The 22602-nt window shown below is 36.8% G+C and overlaps 1 protein-coding gene across 1 annotated transcript in view; it reads right to left on the bottom strand.

Moving 5' to 3' along the window:
• Positions 1-10084, bottom strand: part of LOC306878864 (heparan-sulfate 6-O-sulfotransferase 3-B-like) — a gene marked incomplete at both ends in the record, with an annotated part of 29928 nt that extends 19844 nt beyond the window's left edge. Inside the window, one exon of the mRNA XM_079431439.1 lies at positions 9549-10084. Within this exon, the coding sequence (XP_079287565.1) occupies positions 9549-10084 (536 nt within the window). The remainder of the gene's footprint in view (positions 1-9548) is intronic.
• Positions 10085-22602: the final 12518 nt, after the last annotated feature.

Here is a 22602-nt window from a genome sequence, read left to right on the forward strand (position 1 = left end):
CTACTATATTGTGCCCTGATGAAGGAAGGAAAAAAAAATCGGCCAAAACAAATCGGCACCATATATTGGCCATCAGCTGCCCTGATTTCTAAATATCGGCATCGACATTGGCCAGAGAAAAACTCATATTAGTCAACCTCTAATCACAATTCTAACTTTTTCTTGCAATTTCTAGGTTTACATCTCGCAATTCTGACTTCTTTCTCAGAATTGCGTTATATAACCTTGCAATTTCAAGTTATAAAGTCAGAATTGTGAGATATAAACTCACAGTTCTAACTTTTGTCTAGCAATTGCGAATTTACTTTTTCTCAGTTTTGAGATATAATCTCATAATTGCGAGTTTAAATATAAGTCCAATTCTGAGAAAAAAAAGACTATTTTCTTACAAATTGTGAGTGAAAATAAAACCGGTATTATGAGTCTCATATCAGTCTCATTTTCATATCTGTCTTTATAACTTGCAATTACGAGTTTATATCTTGCAATTGCAAGAAAAAAAGTCAGGATTGTGAGATAAAAGGTTTTATTTTCATTGAGTGGTGGAAACAAGCTTCCACTGTGCAAAGCCCAAGCACAATGAGTAAATGTCTGATTCATCCCCTCGATGCTAGTGTTAGATCAGTCCTATATATTGTGCAAATCACTGCTGAAGTTTACACTTGTCTTTAGTGAAGTAAATAACTCTCTGGATGAATTATTCTGGCTCAGGTATTGTCGTGAGACTCTGAGCTGACTCTGAAGTGCTTGTCATGCTGTGACAGATGAAATGCTCATGCTCAGTGCCACCAGGGCCCCAAAGTAAACAGTCTGTGCTCGAATTTAAATTTCCACTCAGACGTTTGACACTTCACGCTTTCATGACCTTGTTTGGTTTAATAATGTCTTGCTTATTTATTAACTTTTGAAACGGTTATGACTGCAGGACTTCGGCATTCGCTCACGAGGGAGCTGTCACAATCAAAACACAAGTGCCCACACAAGAGCGCTCAAATGTGAAATTATTCAGGTACAAATATATGAAAGCAAGGTACAACGATTAAAGGGATCAATCTTTCAACTGTCTGGTTAGTTTGAACAACAAAACTACATTAACTTTTAAGTGGACATATCAAAATTTCTTTAAATTAATTAATTCATATTTATTACTTCCCCTGAGTATTTATTTATTTATTTATTTACAGTATATCCAGCATTCAAAAGTTTGGGTCAGTAATATTTAATGTTTTCTCTTTATTCTCACCAAGGTTGCATTTATTTGCTCAAAAATAAAGTAAAATCATTAATATTGTGAAATATTATTACAATTTAAAAGAACTGTTTTTAATTTGAATATATTTTAAAATGTAATTTATTGCTGGGATGCAAAGCTAAATTTTCAGCATCATTACTCCAGTGTCACATGATCCTTCAGAAATCATTCTAATATGCTGATTTGCTGCATTATGATGATTTACAGTATATAATGATTTCATCATATAATTCTTCATATAATAATATATATATATATATATATATATATATATATATTTATTTATTTATTTTTTTAATTTAGAGAATGGAAGACATTTTAAGTACATAGACAAAGGAAATTATATGATCTCTTTAACAAGCCGGTGAGTGAATTTTGCATCAACTTAACCATCCTTAGTGTTTTTATTTAGACAGAAACACTACGCTGATCCACATGTACAACAACGGCAGCAAACTACAAAACATGTATTTTCACACAATCAGGTTCTCTCTGTCTCCTCCCTCACACTCTCCGTATGTCTCCCGTCCACCTACACAAATAGAAAACCATGTCTTTCTGTCTCTGATAAAGAGGTCTGCAAAGGAAGTGATTTCTCATGGCTGATGCCAACTGGTTGGCACTGGATTCCCGACTGACACTCAACTATAAAAGCTGCACAAAGATACTGACACTCTCATGCTGCCCAATTTGATCTGTGATACTATTAGAAAAACAAGCCTGAGCCAAAGCCTCACTCAGAGATTCCTGCTCCATCTGGAACTGACGCGAGGAACTATACGGCAAATCATAACCTTCATAACCACATAATCAGCAGTACCTGTGTATTGTGCGCTTTATTTGATAATATATCATAGAGATTCACTGATATTGTTGATTCACTAATATTAAAACAATTTTGGCCTAAACCATGACTCAATAATATTTTTTATGTAATGGCCAAAAACCAATATATAGCTTATATTAAAATCTTATATAAAAAATAATAAAATCAATTGATTTAAATGCTACAAATGCTAAATTTTATTTTGAAATTTGTTAAAGATTATATTTAACAGTGTTATTAAATTTTTTAAGAAGAATTTTAATTGAGTGTTTAGATAATCCATATATATAAAACGGGACAAATTATGCATAATTGTATATCCACTATTAGAGAACATATATCAATAATCCAATTATATCTTTTAAATATCTAATATCGTCCAATAAAAAATATGATATATATTGCTCATACCTAATATGATAAGGAAGTGATAATATAAAATATTTAAATAAATTTAAAATAAATACTTTTCTTTGTCAAATTGGAAGAATATCTAAAAAGCTGAATGCACACAGATTCAGAGTAAAAACAAAATGGGAAAAAAAATCTTAATCAGTATTGTTTGTCATTAAAAAACATAAATTTACTTTTGAAGCAAAATTACATATTAGTCATTGTAATAAATTATCATTTTATTTTTATTTCTCTTACCACATTTGCAAATATTTTCTTGTTTTAAGCATAAATCTGAATATGCTGTCATTTTAATATTAAAAACTAGAAAACAGTATTTGTCAATTTACTCGTGGAGCAAAATAACATAATATTACGATTTAGTGAATTAAAGTATTATTTTTCTTACCACACTCACAAAACTAGCATAACCTTACTTCTATGGAAGCAGAATAATGACAATAGTTTTTGAAACATAAAGCATGCTGAATTCCACAAATCGAAAAAAAAAAAAGATGCATTGCAATTAACAGTGCTTGCATTTTAATGCCTTGTATTTCCAGGACTTGCATTTTTAGGTCCTGAAATTTAACATTATTGAAATATATACATATTATTGAAATATATCATGAAATATCTCAATTCTCAAATATGTGTAAGTAAATGCATTTTGCACCTTTATAGATTGTTATTTGGTCTATAATGAGCGATAGGCAAAGTAGCCTAATACTGTAATCTATTATTACATAATTATTATTTGATTGTGTATTTCAATTATGATATAATTGAATACAGGCCACTACTTTAAGCAAAACTAGCCAGCTGTGTATGTAAAAGAATGTGAGAGAGACTATAGGCTCAGAGACTAGCTAGTGCACACATATCAGTTTCACTGCAGTCCGTACAGTGTGCCTCACTGCTGATCCCAGACCAGAGCGTAGTCTATTCTTGGAAGACGCTGGAAACCCCAGGGGATGCAAGACTGGAAATGGAGTAAAAGGAGAATTTAACAAAGGCAGCGACAGTGTGTGTGTGTGTGCGAACTATGCAGTGTGTTCATGCATAAATCTGCTCCTGACTTTGCATAAGGACTCTGAAACTAGATAGCATTTAAGAGCTCCAGCACCAAACCCCAAAGGCTCTTGGACCAGATTCAACACACCTCTGGCATCAAGCGCTGTGTGCTGCACTCTCTGCATATCTCTCTGCATCGGCTCTTAAGTTGATTGGTGGCCACATCACAGTGTGTCTCAAAGTTTATAATATATGATCCGTCCTGAAGTGTTTAAAGGTACGCTGTGCCACCGAGCCAGCCTTATTTTATTGCCACATGTGATAGAGGCACAATCATTCAGACTGGTCTGATGATATTTGTGTCCGGTCATTAAAATAAAATAGATCATAAATTCTCAGCTCTGTTTTCGCATAATGAAAAGACTCTTTTTCCCTTGACATTTTGTGAATGATTATGAGTATAGCTGAATCAAAGTGAGATCTCTGCACTGTGTGAATTATTCTTGCTAGACAGCGATGTTTGTGCAATATGGTTCATAGCTCTACATTCTTACTGTACATAAACAACTAATGTTTTCCCTGTTTATATGCCACGGTTCAAAAGTTGGGGTAACATTTTTGTTCATTTTAAAGAAATTAATACTTTTATTCAATAAATAGTTTATTCAAAGAATTATCAAAGAATTCTGAAAAAAAGTCACCATTTCCATATAACTATTAAGCACTTTTCAACATTGATAAGAATAAGAAATGTTTCTTGAGCAGCAAATCAGCATATTAGAATGATTTCTGAAAGATCGTGTGACACTGAAGACTGGAGTAATGATGCTGAAAATTGGGCTTAGCATCATAAGAATAAATTACATTTGAAAATATATTAAAATAGAAAACAGTATTTTAAATTGTAATAATATATCACAATATTATAGTTTTTCCTCAGAATTGCAAACTCAGAATTGTGAGAAATAAGCTTAGAATTGTAAATAATTCAGAATTGTAAGAATTCAGAAAAAAACTTGAAGCTCTGAATTGTGAATTATAAAAACAATTGCAAGACAATAAATACTTTTTGTCTCTGAACTCTGAGTCTGTATCTTAAATCTCAGTTTTTTGCTTACGCCAGTAAATATTTATTTTAAAAAAAGGTTATTGTAATTTTTATTACAATTATGAATTTTTTCTCTGAATTGTGAGCTAAAAAGTCATAATAACCTTTTCTATTTATTTATTTTTATCCCATGGTGGAAACATCTTCATGTATATCTCATAAGAAATGCTGAGAGAAGCATCTGAGACTAAGTTTGATATTTAAAGGAAACACAACTCAGAACTGATTGCACAATAACATAGTCACACTTGCACAATAACATTTTCTGCTGGATAAAACTGGAAAAAAAAAATTAAGGATTACACACTGATGTGGTTGCATACTGAAAAGGAAAACCGTTCTCGAGTGCTGGTGCCAGTGATGGGTATCATCAGCCTGATTTTCATTAAAAAAACTCCATGCTCTGAATTCTCAAGGAGCGAAAGGGCACAACATAAAAAACACATTAAGAATAAACCCACGGGAGCTAATGGCAGCGATCCCCAGAGCAGCGGGAGGAGACACAACTGGTATTAAGACCGAGACTTTTGCATAAATCTGGATGGTAATCTCTCACTCAGATGATGAGATTGCCGCTCTCAATTGCACTAATCTTCCTGGAGGAATCCAAAAATTATAAGCATCTCAAGAATACCTTGCTGGAAGCAACTGATGCCTCTCAGATTAGTGTCAGGGGCTTAAACACAAGTTTGATATGTAGAATGGGATTTATCTACACAAATGGATGGAAAGGGGTGGAGAGAGAGAGAGATGGTGGCATACATTTACTTAAAATAAACAGGCCAACCCTGTATTTCTGCTTCTTATAACTTAAAGGGATAGTTCACCCAAAAATTACAATTCTGTCATAATAAACTCACCATCATGTTGTTCCAAATCTGACCTCCTTTGTTCTGTGTAATACAAAAGAAGATATTTTAAGAATGTTTAAACAGCCTTTACCCATAAAATGAAATTCAACGGGGTCCAAAACAACAATGAACATCACTGACGTTCATTATATGGCCATCTTCTTTTGTGGTCCACAAGAAAGAATGTCTATACTAGAGCAGCAAAATTAATCAAACTAAAACTGGAAATGTGATATGGTTTATTGTGATTATCAAATTGCAAAGGCTGTGATTTTATTAATACGCTACGTGTTTCAGAGTGAAGCCCGTCACTGTGCTCATTTACACGCGAGCAGCTCATTATCTGCCAGTGTTTGCAGCGTCTCAGAGCAGCTCCACACAAACTCCATCTATGCATCTTTGAATTTGGGTCACTTTAACATGCATCAAAATAAGCGTTTGATGGTTCTGCATTTGCGAATGAAAAAATTAAAGCCATAAATTAAGCCATAAATAAGTATTGTGATTTTACAATTGTAATGTAAAATAAAATTTGTATTATATATATTTTTTATATTATTTCTTATTTTACTGTTTACATTTTAAATTATGTTTTACTGTGTAAATTTTTTATTTATTATTTATAATAATTAGAATTATTATTACTATTATTATCATCGTTATTATTATTATTATTAATATTATTATCACTTATTTTATAGCCATATTGATCGTATTGATATTCACAGCTGATAATCACAAAAATGTGTCCAAATTGCGCAGCAACAAACAAGAATTGCGAACATGGAATTTTTTCAAATCACATTTTAAATCACAATTTTTATCAGAAAACAATAAATATGTATATATTGGAAGTCAATGGGAAACTGTTTGGTTACCAACATTCTTCAAAGTATCTTTTGTGTTCCACAGAAGAAAGAAAGCTTTCTTTATTGCATTCTGGTCAAAGCTCTCATTGTGGTTTTCCCACTGCTTCCTTATGGATATTCAGGGAGTCATAAATAAATAATAAATATTAAAAAAAATTGACAATGCAGCTAGCCTTCTAAATACCTTAGAAGCAGCTAGATTAATGAGAGACACCAACAGAACACACTTGTATTGTGAGAATGCCAAGCAGTCTATATAAAGGATTGTTATTCTATCGCTGCACATAGAACATGCTGCACTCCTTCATGCATTGCTAATGTAATGCCTGTAGTGCTCCATTTCCAAACATGCCTGATGCCTTATGCTGCCTTATGCATACACACACAAGTACTCATCTCTCTCACACACACACACACACACTCATCACAGGTTATCTTTTCTCCAATGCACACATGAACACGTTTTCCACAGTCCTGCATCTTTACTTACAACACAATATCTCAAATGCCAAAGCAATAATAATGATTATAGGGGACGTGCACTGCAGAAGCACTTGTCTTCACAAAGTACCCAATAAAAGCTACTAATGTGTCTTAAGTTGGATCTCAGAGCTATCTCTCTTGGTCTATCACATCTTGTTTTTCCTTTATCTGCTTGAATGCTGGAGTGCCTGCTTGACGAGGCATCGCGAACGAACGGAGGATTTAGAAGATGAGAGATTCGGCGTGTGTGTACTATGCGGGGAGGGGATTAATATCCTGAACCGTGGCAGCAGATGGGATTTTTTTTCCACTATTGTCTGCCATAGACCTCTCAACGTAACACGATCATGTAAATGAAACCACATCCATTGTTGCATGCGGAAAAGTGAGAAGCTGTGGTGCAATACATACAGTGCTTCACTGCGTTCTGCACCGTGCGTTGCAACATTTATGCATGCATGTTTCTTTACACTCTTGAAATAAAGTTTCCAAAAGGTCTAAATTGCCATGGAATAACTATTTTGGGTTCCAAAAAAAATAAAAATCCTTTCTCTACTATAAAGAACCTATTATGCAATGGAAAGGTTCCATGGATGTACTTCATGGAACCACACACTCTTAAAAATAAGTTTCAAAAGGTTTTTTTTTTTGCAGTGATGGCATAAAATAACAATTTTTCCACTTTAAAGAACCTTTTGTGCACTGGAAAAGTTCCATGGATGTTAAAGGTTCTTCATGGAACCTCAGATGGCAATTAAAAAAGAATTATTGGAGTGTGTAATACCAACCTTATTTTTGTAGCAGCAGTTTTTGCATCACACTTGGACTGTTTGTCAAACTAATGAATAGTGAGACGTTCAATCAGCTCAAACCTAACAAAAAGCTGTTTTCTGTTGTCTCAGCAATTTCAACACATCTGATGCATACAGCTGATAATGCAGTAGTTTGTCTATTCTTGCCCATAATAACATTATAATGATAGAGTGTACAAGCCCTGTGCAGTGGATCAACACCTCTGACTCAGTCAGCTGAGAGTATCGATTTATGTTTTGTGGTAAAGAGGAGGATCATAAACATGCTTGAAGAAGCTCTGCAAGGCCGGCTGATATGAGGAGGGTAATGAGAAGGAATATTCATGTGGCTGCAAACACATGTTACAAGAGGTGTGTGTTTTATAGCACAAATAGGCCTGGTAAGATAAAGGTTTACTGGCCCTTGCCATCAAAATGAATCCGTCTCTCTGTAATAAGCCTTAAACAGACAGTTAACCCAAATTCATCAAACCTGTCTGACTTTCTTGCTTTTGTGGAACACAAAAGAAGATGTTTCAAAGAATATCAGGGTCTAAATGATATTGGACCACTGACTTGCATCGTGTGTCAAAATATCTTCTTTAATAAAGCAAATGGCAATAGAATTTTCATTTTTGGGTGGACTGTGTCTTTAAATCTTATTTGGAATAAAGTCATACAGTAGACATTTCATTCCTTTTTAGCTTAGTTTGACATAAGCAATTGTGCAAAATATTTACAGCTGTCTAAAGCTGTCTAACACTCAGTCACACACATATTCAAAACTGCATGACTCAGAATGGCCCTCAGCAGGGAGCTGATATTCACAGATGTGGATCATTTTTAGACACACACACAGTGAATCCAAACTCATGACACTAGCAAAAATATTGCAAAGCACAGACAAAAAATAAAGATGTATCATTTGTTGCCAACACATATAGCTTCCACGCTATGCTGATGCATATATAATAAATAGTAACAACTTAAAATTTTCCATAGGCTTTACAGATCAGCTACAGCAACTCACAAAACTTCCTATTTTCATGTCTACATGCCTTTCTATGCATATTAAAGTGTTGTAACACTGGGAGACTTGTAACATTATCAGCTGAACCAAGCAGAAATGAGCTCCAAAAATGGGTTTTTGCAGTGATGCCTTAGAACAGGGGTAGGTAACGTCGGTCCTGGAGTGCCACTGTCCTGTAGAGCTCCAACCCTAATCAAACACACCTGAAAGAGCTAATCAAGGTCTTCAGAATTACTAGGGCTACAGACAGGTGAGGTTTTTTTCAGGGTTGGAGCTAAACTCTGCAGGATATCGGCACTCCAGGACCGACGTTGCCTACCCCTGCCTTAGAAGAACCATTCTGGGTTCCCCAAAGAAGCTTTCAGTGAACAGTTCTTAAAAGAAGCATCATTGTTCTTAATGTGAGTAACATTTGATTACTCTAAAGAATCTTTTTCCTCTATAAAGAGCCTTTTGTCAAGTGGAAAGGTTCCATGGATGTTAAAGGTTCTTCATGGAACCATGGATGCCAATAAAGAACCTTTATTTGTAAGAGTGTATGACGTGAAATCACCATCATGAATGACCACCACTCTTCTGAAGTGAAAAAAGATCTAGGTCAGCTGAATAATAATTTTAAACTAGCAAATGCCAACCTACCACAATACAGTAAATCCATTAACAAAATTTGAAACATTTTTGTTTTTTATGTTTAGGAATATAAGTAGTAGGCTAGGTTTTCAAACTACTTTAACAAACAAGTAAATGTTTTATCAAAGTTTGAAACGCATGAAGCAAAAAGGAGTTACAGATGTTGAAACCAGTGTTGCACCTCACACGTTCTCCCCTATGATGTTTTACATTATATATTTGTTCTACATGTATTATTTAGTATTTAAAGTCTCACCAAATGAACTTTGGATCACTTTCATTAGGAGCCACACACACTTACCGCCTGTTCAATGGCGCGTCTTTCTTTTGCTTTTTATTCATCACAGCAGGGACGCAGTTCGTGAGCTCGGTCCAGTCCGCGTGCAAACCGCAACTCCATCCCGTGGAGAAGCGCGAGAAGAGCCACGACTCCGCTTTATCGGGCCGGTGACACGTGCATTTCTTCTGTCCGGAGCGGCAGTCGCACGGTCGCTCCAGGTGGATGTTGCGCACCAGGTGCCTCCCGAACGTCGTTCCCCCGGTCTTCTGGATGTGGAGGAACACGATCACGTCGTTCCCCTTGATGTCGAAATCCACGTGGCGATAGAGGTCCTCGCGCGTGAAGTTGAATTTAGACGGGAATCTGAACGGAGCGTCCTCGTCCGGATCCGGAGACTCTCTCTTGACGTCCGCTGGATATTTGGAGAACGGAAAACTCTCTCCGTTCCCAAACCGACAAGACGTGCTCCCCGCTGGACAGATGTACTGATAGCCGATCATGACAAATAAAACGGTCAAAACAGGAACTAAAAGGAGTTTGTTGGATTTATCATCCATTGCAAAGACAATGAACCGGATGATCACTCCATTGGTGATGCTGTAGCCGCTGATAGAGTCCTCCAGGTGCTTTCCGCGGATGATGCTCGCAGACGAACGCGCCTTCAGTTAGATCATAGTTGCATAAAGGTCGATTGGACCGTCAAATCGTAGACAAAGGAAAAAACAAGCCTTGCGTTTCCACATTGTACTAAACTTGGAAATGACGCTTTACAAGCAGCTTCATAAACTGTCAGATAAAACGGTGCACGTCTCTGAACATCCATTTGCAGTGCAGATCATCTCAGTGTTTAATGTAAATTTTTGCTTTCCTCGACCGATAGATTGTAACGTGAGATCCGGACCCATTGTAAACCACATCCAGAGATCCGCTCCGTAGCGCCGGGCTTCAGCGCTGGTTGCACCGCTTTGTGATGCAGGTCTCCGAGATGAGCTTCAAGAAGTTGAGTTCCTGTTGCAACTTGCTCATCGTGTGAGGAGAGAGAGAGAGAGAGAGAGAGAGAGAGAGAGAGAGAGAGAGAGAGAGAGAGAGAGAGAGAGAGAGAGAGATGCCTCTAGCAGTCATTGGCGATGAGAGCTTGCTATTATGATGGGTCTGTCTTGCTGGGGGAAGGGTGGCCCTTAGGACTTCTTATAGGCTATCAAAGAAACTTTGACATAATCTTCACATAGTTGTCTGTTATCTGTTATCTTTATAGCCCTAAACTGTATAAAGATCCAATATAGAGTTGGTACTACAACAAAAAACATGGACAGTACAATTTTGTGCATTAATGTATTCTGACACTGAATTGACTTGACTTGTGCAAACCAATTGCAAACTCTTATCACTTTTAAACACATTTTGTTAAAATCATAAACATATAGGAAATAATGAGACAGATTCATCTCGATGGGCATCTAGAATTAGACAAATGTAAAAATGAGTATGAGTAAAGTGGGGCACTTTGATCCCCATTATATCCATATAATAAATATCCAAATCATTACTAAATGTAGCTTTTGGAAGTGACGTTTCACTTTTGGGGTCCTAAAACAATGACGTCACAACCACCACTGGAATCACCTGGAAAACACTGGTGAGGAAAATGACAAAAATCTGAGGTAAAGCCTGTTAATGTACTAATAAAGTCAAATGTAATTTAATGTTAAAGAACAAGAAAAGGATGACTTAGAAAACAAGTAAGATATTTTAAATCAGAGAAGTGGGAAGCTACAATAGAATATCTGAAAAAGTTTCATTTTAATGATATTTTAGGTAGAATTACCTACCTATTTTAAGTTGACTTAATGAGTATATATTTTAACCTTTATGTAAGCATATGTTGGCCAAAAATACTCAAACTATAGTAGCTACAAGCCTTGACTTGCTTGTTAAAGGACAAAAAAAAGTGTTCCAATTTGTGTCCTACTTTACCAGCATTGCCTGAAAAAAAATCCAGAGTATGGTCAGAAGAGGGGTTTTAATGTTCTTCTTTCAAGTATTTGGGAATTCTTAAACTTTGCTTTCCATATAATGTCAGGTTATATGGCATTTTGCATTTTAATTGGAAGTGCAAGGAAATGTAAAATTTCCATTTCTTTTATAATTGGTTCTAGTAAACCCATTAGAGTACTCCCTGGTCTCTCTTACCCCAAATAACCGCTCAGTCAGAGCTGTGGTTCAGAGGGTAGTGCGCTGCTCCTGACACATGAAGCACTGTTGAGGCTTTTGGGAATCTGATGTGGAGCCGGGGCTGGGTCATGTCCCAGTTCTGTTCACCCTCTCTCTGTACTCTTCTGTTGCTTCTCAATTGACCTACTAAATAAAGGCAAAAGGCTGATGAACAAAGTAAAAAAAAAAAAAAACACTCATATCAATATTACAAACAACATTTCTATTCAATAGGAGTTGAATACCTAAAAGTGAAGAGACCAAGATATGTGCAAATGGAAACTTGGAAACTCATAATACTTGATATCAATAATGCAAGATGCAGCCTCTTTTAATTCACTGTTGTCATCACAAAATATGACCATAATTTGAATACAATATATAATTATTCTGGAGAGAATTATGGGTTTTCTACTTCAAAATGTTATGTTTAATGCAATGTGTTACTTGCTGTGTCTTTGTAATTGTATGTGAAAATTACTAGCAGTTTATGAATGAAAATAGTTTTTTTTGTCATTTTATGCCATAGCAAATGTTGCACTTTTGGCCTTGATTTGCCTGTTGATGCAATCATCCATTCATCCACAACATATCTATTTTTGAAAATGATTTACAATGAAGAGATCTGTATAAAATTTAGATTTTATTTTCTAGCCGTCAACCTGGCAGTGTTTCAGCACCACGGACAGTTCTAAACAATGGACCTATTTGCAGATGCCGTCCCATGGCATTAAATCTGTATCATTATATTGTGCTTTTCAAGGCAATCTATAATTGAATCAAGTATTAGATAATCATTTGAAAGTTTTACCTGTCAGAGATAAGACAACAAACCAATAATACAACCATTTGGCTTTTGTTGAACTTGCTGTAATTGACTGTCTGTATTTATCTCCAGCACTCTTGTTGTGTAGAGACTGTGGGGGTGGAAAAAACATCTCGTTCCTCAAACCATTTAAATGGAGGTATATAGGATTTTTCCCAAAACAGATCACTAAAAATCTAATAACATCATAATAGCTCCACCTCAAAATCATCCCGCTCCTTTTCATAATAAAATAACCAGCACTGCTAAAATACAATCTCTTTGGTAAGGTTGGTCGAACATTTAGAAGCAATGAGAGTCGAAAAGATTCCAGTTGCGATTTCTTCAGTTCTTTTAGTTTGTGAAGAATAGGAGGGTATCCCGATAGTTATATTCAATTATACTTTCATTCATCTTGTGTAATAGACAAGCACAGACAATTTCTCCCAGGATAATTAGAGACGCTTCCAGCTTTCATAAGTTTAAGATTATTAGAGAGTGCATGGCTATGTCTGTGTAGATTCAAGGAAGTGGCTATCTTTGAAACAGTAAACATCTCATGAACACAGAGCTGGTAATTTATCTTTCTGTTGAGTGCATTTACATACATTAGTCATCAAGCACCACAGGAGCCTTGACAACAAGATGGGGACAATTCTTCTTCTTTTTTTCTTTGAAGACACGACAGCCTGGTGTCTATTAATGGTTAGCTGCCTTAAGTGTCAGTGTTGTCTTCTTATGTTGCAAAATACAGCATTTTCAAATGGTAAACGCAGACCTGATTCAGCGTGGATGCATGAACAGGGTTTCTTCCACTTTTATGAAAGTTAATTCAAGTCTTTTTAAAAGTTCTTTTTTTAACCCCTAGTAACAAGTTCTTATGAATAAATTAAAGGGAACGCAATACGTCCATATGTTCTCTAAATGTAAATGTTTAGGGAGCACACAATGAATTGTATTAGCAACATGAAAATGGTGGAAATTAAACATTTGCATATGTGTGTTGCTGTGAGATTGAATATGCGTGACTCAGTACGATTTGATATCATAATAAAGCAAGAAGCCTCAACACTGACAACATAAAAGCTCCTGTGCTCACAGTACGCTCTCCACCGAAGCAGCACCCTGCAAATGTGTAGGCCTGTGGTTTTGAAAGAAATCCATACAGGACTTTGATTAATGCAGCAGCTATGAGCTTTAGTCCTGCATTCCCCCAGCTGAGAGAAGTAATCAGTGTTCTTGTTCTGCCTGCACAGAGACACAAAGAAAGAGAGACTACAGAGGGAAGGGGGCGTTAGCAGATGCCCAGTATACATAATCGTGATGTTTCCCTTGTTTGTTTGATTATGTGGTTTGATAATGCTGACTATTAAGCTTCCCAGGGGGCTCAGAGAAAGTGATTGAAAACAGGAGGTTGCTCAGAGGGGGGTTTCTGCTCCACTGTTGCTTACTTGTTCACCCTCAAAAAATGACAATGCTTTGAAATATGTATTCACCCACATCATTGCAAACTAGAGACGTGCAAAAGTGGATTTCCAAAAAATAAAATGTAAAAATGTAGATAAATAGGTCAGTTTGTGGAAAGCTAGTCAGCCATTCTAATCGCTATTGCAAATGCTGTAATTTTTTTTTTTTTTTTTTTTTTTTAAATGCTGAGTTTTTTATTTTAAATGGACTATTTATACTGACCATTATGAACAGTGTTGGTATAATTAGCTAAAACTAAAATGAAAACTATTAAAAACATTTATGTTAATACAATAAAATAAATGTTAAATTAAATTAAATAATTAAAAAATAATTAAACTCTTTATTTAGATTTTCAATTGCCATGGGACCATTTCTCATTTTCTTTTTGTTTCATTTTCTAACCTTACTGAAACTGAAAATAACTAAAGTGAAACAATAATATATTAATAATAATAATAATAACTGGTAAAAACAAAAATTAAAATGCAAAATATAAAAATATAAACAAATTCAAAATATAAATGCAATAACATTATATTGTATAAATGGTACTAAAATTATTACATTATACAAATGGTAAAACAACACTGCTGTTCAACTTCAAAAGGACAAAAAAAAAACACCAAAAATAATCTTAAATGTATATGACTCTATTGAACATTATTTCACGTCTTCTGTAGATAAATGATGTTAGCAAGATATTATTTCGGAATTTTTTAAACATTAAAAATGTCCATTTTTAAAATGTATTAAGAAGGTTTCTTCTTGGTTATGTGAACATTAAAGGAACATTCCATTCTATAATTTTGAAAATGTTATGAGAATGTTACATTTGAATGTTCTCTCAACTTTTAAAACACCCATGTTTTTATATTTAAAGAATGTTTTTTTCTAGTTATCCAAACATTAGAACAACATACCATTTTATAATTTTGAAACCATTGAAAACAATAGTTCTGAATGTTTTTTAAACTGTAAAACATCCATTTTTTTATATTAAGGATATTTCTTCTTGGTAATGTCAATGTTAGAGGATCGCTTTATTCTATAATTTTGAAAACATTATAAGAACATTCCTTAAACATTATTTTAGGAATGTTTTGTCCTGACATTTACATAACCTTTAGAAAACATTATGGGAATGTTCCCTGTAAGCTGGGATGATGGTGAGTAAATAAATGACACAGTTTTAATTTTTGGGTGAACTGTTCTTTTAAGAGGTACTAGAGATTTTGAGAGAATCCAAAAACGCAACAGATATTCCACTGTATGTGGGTCATTTTTTTGGATCTCTGGGCTTCTCTCCCATTTTCTGACAGCTTCAGAAGGATCACACACTGTTGCTGAGGAGGAGTGATGGAGCGCTGCCGCCGGTTATACTGTCACAGGCTGTTTGCCCGCTCTGGTAATGTGCCATGATGTTCTCCGCTCTGCTGTGATTTTTATGGTGCTGTCAGCCAAGTGCAATGAGGAATGGTTCACCAAAGATCACTGAGTCAGCGTCTCTCACCATTGCAGATTTCATGAGTTCGCACTAACATATAATATGATTGAGCAATTAGTAAGCATATTTGGCGTACTGTCCGGAAGGAGAGCGCCGAGCTCGGGATAGAGCCCCCCCCAAATTAGGAATGCACCTGATGTGCTTGTTAAGGTGATTAGCTGACGAGCTCCACCTGGGCCAGACTGATTATCTGATCGTGCTCCTCCCGAACCTTGTTAATAAAACATCATATTCAGTGCTGAGAGGGCGGGATTGAGATTCTGCAAAAAATTCAAATGGATCTACAGTGATGTTTTACAGAGCTTGGAGGTGGACTGCATGAATACCTGCTAATTCCTTCTGGAAACAATCCTCTGCAGCAATCATAATTTAATGTATCATTCATGTCTGTAACACAAACAGTGCAACGGTTTCAAAGCTGAGTATGAGCAATAGAAGTTACAGTAATTTTTCACATGGATCACTGGAATACTTGATTTTGATACAATACCATTCAAAAGTTTTTGATAGATGTTCACCAAGGCTGCATTTTTTTAAATTAATTTTTATAACTTAATTTTTTAAAAGTTTTAGTTTAACTATATTAAATTACTATTACATTATTACAATTTAAAATAACTGTTTTCTATTTTAGTATATTTTAAAATATTCCTGTGATGCAAAGTCTTCAGGAACCAATCTTCAGTGTCACACGATCCTTCAGAAATCATTCTAATATGCTGGTTGTTTACTTCAGAAACATTTCTTATTATCAGTGTTGAAAACATATGTGCTGCTTAAAGGTGGGGTAAGCGATTTCTGGAAGCCAATGTTGATATTTGAAATCCCCAAAACAAAAGGGTCTCACTGCTGACACCCCTTACTGCTGATTGGCCACAAGTTTGTTTTGGTACTCGGCCCTGACTCGGTTTTCTAAAGTGTTTTTGGAAAATTACATACCCCACCTTTAAAAATTATTTGAAATAGAAATTTTCTTTAACAATATATTGTCACCTGTAATCAATTGAATGCATCCTTAATGCGACCCCAAACTTTTTAATGGTATAATATTTTCTAAAATTAACCCTTTCCATGCTGTAGTGAACCATATTGTGTTCTTTATTGTGAGCTTTAAAATAATGTACAGGTAAAATGATCAAATCAATATTTCATGTCTCCGTCATCTTAAAATGTCTCACTCAATGTCTCGACTATATAAATACACTGTATAAAAACAATAAATACACACTGCTGTTAGAAAGAAGTTCCTACGTCTCCGCGTTTCCCTGCTCCAGAGTGTGTAGTGTGACAGAAGACCGGACCATTACCAGAGATGAGGCTGAGGTCAGTTCCCCGTAAGATTTTGCCCTGGGAATGTCAGCCAACTGCCGCCCGCTGCTCTCCCTCACCAGCCGCCGTTCGTGGCCCACGTAAGCCCGCCGGCAGAGAGTATGGCAAGCCCGCCGGTTCCTGCCCTGGAGCTCATCGACATGGCGATATCCGCTGAGTTTTCAGCTCCGGTCTTCTCTCCAGTGCCTGCTCCTCGACAGCGCCCTCATGTGCGTGCTCCTCAACTGTGCCCTCCTGTGCCTGCTCCTCGAAAGCGCCCTCCTTCGTCTCCGCTGGTCCTGTCCAGCCCTCCAGCATCTCCTACGTCTCCGCTGGTCCCGTCCAGTACCCGTGCTTCCAGAGCGCCCCCAAGTGGTCATGCTGGTCCCGTCCTGCCCCCTAGTGTCCGTGCTGCCCGAGCGCCCCCTAGTGTCCGCGCTGCCAGAGCGCCCTCCTATGTCTCCGCTGGTCCCGTCCAGCTCTGCGCTGAGCGCCCCCAAGAGTTCGCACCTCCAGAGCGCCCCCAAGATTCTGTGCCACCCGAGCGCCCCCAAGAGTCTGCACGTCCCGAGCGCCCCCAAGAGTCCACTCCAGTGTGCCAGCTGGATCGAGCGCCTACTTCCCCTAAAGATTTTTTGGGGGGGTTAGGGCTCCTGCCGACGAGACCGAGGCGGTCTCGGAGTGCAGACCCGCCATGGCCTCCCGAGTCCCCTGACCCGCCATGGCTCCTGGAACGGGCGCCGCCCTGGATGGTGTATGGCTCGTGGACGTGCCTTCCGGAGGGGGGCGTAATGTCAGACTTTGTCTCTCTGTGTCTCGTGTTTCCCCTCCTCTCGTGCCCATATTTGGTCTTCCTGTTCCATGTGTTTATCAGTTCATTAGTTCCAGGTATGTTGTTAATTATCTAGTTTAGTCTGTCCTTTATAAGCCCTGTGTTTCCCTGCCTCTGTGTCCGGTCTGAACGTCATTGGATTGTCATTTCATGTGTATCTGCATCTCTAGCGAGTCCTAAGTTTGTTATTAAAAGTCTATGTTAGAAAGAAGTTCCTACGTCTCCGCGTTTCCCTGCTCCAGAGTGTGTAGTGTGACAACTGCACACAATTTGAACAACACGGTTGTTTGAAACTGGATCAAGGTCTCCTGCAGAAGCATTTTGCTGTGACAGAAACAGCTCTAATATGATGACTGTTGTGTGTGAGTTTGACAAAGAGCAGTGCTGACTTCAGGTCTGTGCTGCAAATCCAACAAACTAACCTGCTGCTGTATAAGGCTGATTTTATATTTATTTATTTTTCAAATTGAATAGAATTCTAAAGCGTGGACTAGAATTTTAGGGTCTTCTAAAATTGTTTTCAGGGAAAATAACCACAGATCCAAAAATGAACTCCCCATAAAATACAGTAAAATGTATGGAAGCCTGTTTCTGCCACAGAATTAAAAATTGTGACTTTGTATCCCACAATTCTGAGAAAAAAGTCAGAATTGCAAGATATAAACAGAATTGATATACTAGCAATTCTGAGAAAAAAAACCAAACTGACTTTTTTCACAATTCTGAGTTTTCATCAGTTTACATCTCGAAAAAAAAAATTTCTGCCACAGAATGAAAAATAAAAAAGGCAATTGGGACTTTTTATCTCACAATTCTGTCTTTTTTTTCTCACAGCTGGGTGGTTATATCTTACAATTCAGACTTTTTTTCACAGAATTACAAGGTAACATCTTGAAATTCTGACTTTTTTCAACAAATAGTTAAAAAGTAAAGAAAAACAAAAAAAGGTAATTGCGACTTTTTATTTCACAGTTTAGGCTTCTTTCCTCACAGTTTCCTTACAATTCAGACTTCTCTTCTCAGAATTGCGAGTTAATTAAAAAAAATTCATGAATATTTTGTTTTTCTACAAAATAAGAAATAAGTCCAAATTGTAAAATAAAAAATAAAAAAAGCAATTACAGGCTTCCATTAAAAACAGAACTCACATTCTACGTATACGTCTGAAAATTAGTTTGAATTAAATCCTGAGATCTACAGGCTAATTCTGAGCAGGAATTTGGCACGAGGTCCCTGTCGCATGGGTTTGTCCCTGGCTTTGCTCTGTTCTCTCTCAGCCTTCTGTGCCACCCTCCAGCCTAACAGAACTTAGCTTTCCGCCACCGCTGGCCTGGTTGCGTGCCAGCTCCATCCCATCTTGAGGGCTTGGCATGGCATTAAAGCTCCCTCACCCAGCATGATGAACTGCGGTGGCACTGAGCCGGATCTCAGTCGGGCAAGAGTTCAGTGTCCGCCCTACTGGGCGGGCTGGCCTGAACATAATCAACAGTGGCGTTACTAGGATGCTATCCTGCAGTGGCCATTTGGATATGAGACACAAATTTCAAGTATATTTTTTTCTAAGAAAAAAAGGATTTTGGCATGTTTAATATATGAAACACAACTGCTGCAATACAATAAGAGTTCACACAACTGCGTCTATACCAGTAATAAACACCTTAATTTTAATAAAAATTACAGCATAGTTTAACCCTGTAAAGCTGATCATGTAAAATATGTGAATATAAAATATAATCTTTTTTAAATGGAACAGTTTATTGAAACGGAAATTATGAAAAACATGCAATTTGGTGCAATTGTTGATATTTGTATGGTCATGTCACGATCTGCGCTGGGAGGAACGAGAGAGAGACGAGGAATATAAACAATAGTCTTTAATCCAGGAAACACAGGGGTTAATCCACAAACGGCTTGGAACACACAAACATAATGAGTAGACCCGACAATTTTAAATGGTACAAATATTACAGTTTTTTCTGTATTATTGATCATATAAATGCAGCCTAGATGAGCATAAAAATGACTTATTTAAAAAAAAAAAAAAGACTTGCTCATCCAAAAATTCAATTTTACTGAATTTTGCTCCAACCCAGCAATGTGCAGTAGTTCTGTATCTAGTCTATCCATCATCATTATGGTCTTCACTATGACACACATTTTTGTAAGGTATCTGCAGTTTTGCAGCCACATCTTGCTTTAAGCTCGGCTGCACACTGCATCATTATCATGGCTTTGGACTGAACAGGAAGCCACACACCATGAGCTCCAACCCTGAGAGGATCAAGTTTTTAACAAATGACATGCCTTACACATGCTTGTGCTATATTTGATGTTGTAAGATTGCTGGAGTACAGAGCATAAGTGTCGTAAGTGCACTCTCTATCCTCTTGAGTCTATCTTAATAACACTGATGGCATTTTTGCCCTCCTCTTGGATCTAAAGCAGACGGGTTGTTATGGGATTGCCTGCAAAAGATTTTTAGGCTTTTGGGAACCCTGCAAACAAGCCTGCGGTGGCCCTTTACAGGCCCACTTAGGGCTAGCCTAAGGGCTCCCAAGCGGGCCGCAAGCGCACTATCAATCCTTTCCAGCTACTATAACTTAAGTCTTTTGGAAAAACAGTTATTATACATCTGAAATGGATGCAGTCACCACATAACTAATGACTGCATTGTCAAAAATGTACAGTAGTCAAAGAGATTTCAAATAAATGTATTAAATACAAAATAGAAAACATTCAATTCAGGTTAATACAGCTACATATAGCCAAAAATGTAAATACACAAAAGAACCAAAAAACTAAAGAAAGCAAACAAAGCCATGTAAGATTGTAGGATTTCGTCATGTGAAAGTCGATGTGTGCGAAAGTCGTATCTGTAGTGCATAAATGTCCAAACACTGTCCATAGCTGAAGTTAGCCGATAGCAAATGAATAATCCAGCCTCTTGTAATGAAAACACGCCACAGCTCTCAAACACCAGTCTCTTCCTAACCAGGAACAGTCAAAAATAGTCAATAGAAATATAGAAATATATATTTCTGTCTACTGTCATATTTCCTCAGAGATTCACGACAAATTCCTTCAGAAATTCACTTTAGGTCCACAAATGCAAATTTTATCCCTCCTAAATTTATTTGATGCCTTTCAGAATGATTTCGCTCCAGCTGAATAAGTCCTCCAGTAAGTATTTGTTATGTATAAAAAAAAATCTGTCAGCCCATTTATGTCACAGAAACTCCTTTGCGGCTTGCATCACCACTAAAGTATCATTAAAAAACTCAGTCTAGCAGCATGTCAAGGCTGTATCATCACGCCTAAATTTGTGCGCCGTTGAATAAAAAGTAGACTGTCAAAATTCTGCTATGAGTCATTATTTTGTCTCATGAATGTTTATATGGGGAATTTTGAATTTACAGGAGTTTTAGAAGATTACAAAGGCCACAGCAGACAAGGTGAGCTGCCAGAAGGTGAGAATGAATCCCTATAAATCATTATCGGTGAGAAACACATTGGGGTTTTCCTTTCCTGAGGGAATTCTTCAAAGACAAATCTTTTCACTGAGCACAGGCACACATTCATGAGGCAGAGCTTTTTGGAGTGTATCTTTGAGAATGGAAAAGCTTGTTATGTCAGCCTTGCCTCACTAACTTCAGCAGACAACCGTACATCAAAGACTGCAAATGCTCAGTTACTGAGGAAACACTGCGAGTTACAATTTACAACCACTAAATGTTTAAATTTCCCTGAAGGTTCTTTATGTGAACCATAGATATCTCTACAACACGTAAGTGTGGATCAGAGGTGTAAAGAGTACCTGAAAACCATACTTGAGTAAAAGTACAGATACCTTACAGTGAAAATTACTCCACTACAAGTTACAAGTCACCAATTCCAAAACTTGAGTAAAAGTATTAGAGTAGATGCAAATGCTAACAATTATTGGATGAAGATGTCAATGCATCACTTTTTATTGATTTTAAACTGCATTCCAGCAACATAGGTATTAGTGCTTTTCCACCTTCAGGCCAAACAGTTACCTTTGTTAGCTCAGTGCTGCTGTGAAACAATTCTGGCTCTTTGACCAAAAAGCCAAAAACTTACTTCTGGCTGCACTGAAACTTGCTCCTGTTTTTGCATGTCAGGAATACTGATAGTCTGTAAATGGTGATTTGCTATTTCTGTATGTTCTGCCCACCAGTAGGTGGCGACAAATGGTCTTTATGAGTCACTAAATCATTCTCTCCAGTGATTCGTTCAAATTGGCTGTGTGTGAAATTAAACATATAACCTTAATAGGGCACTATTTGAGAGGACAGCCATTTGTAGTGGTGTCCGAAACCATACTGGACATTATCAAGTGCACTCATTCAACCATAATGCACCACAATAACGAGAGTACAATGGCTAGAGAATACCCATAATGCACTGTGAGGGTTGTGATGAATGAATTCCATTTTCCAAAACACTTGTCCAATGTAGGTATAGCGTAATATCAGACAGGTATACATTTCTTTATAATTTAATCTTAAATAGTTTAATTAAGGTCTATAAATACTAGTTTCCATGACAGAGTTCAAGATAAATATTTTCATTACCCTTGGAGCAGGCAGTTTGCTAAGTTTTCTAATGATTATTAAACATCAAGCACAAACTATGCAAAAGTGGTAATCCTTCGGGCACACGCTGTTTCTGAATTTGCTCATTCTTTTTAATTTACTCCTAACTGGACTATATTAGTGGTCTAATGTAGGGTGAAATGAATGAGGAGATAACAAATTCAAGAACAAAAAAAGAAGTGACCATCTTTATGAGTGAGTCATTTGAATCATTCACTCAACAGATTCATTCAGAAGATTGACTATAGATGACTGGGCCTGTCCGAATACCCACACTTGCTGTCTTTGCACTTGACCACTTGTCTACTTACATACTACTTTATTGTGCT

The sequence above is a fragment of the Barbus barbus genome (assembly GCF_936440315.1).
Source record: "Barbus barbus genome assembly, chromosome: 13".
Taxonomy (NCBI): Eukaryota; Metazoa; Chordata; class Actinopteri; order Cypriniformes; family Cyprinidae; genus Barbus; species Barbus barbus.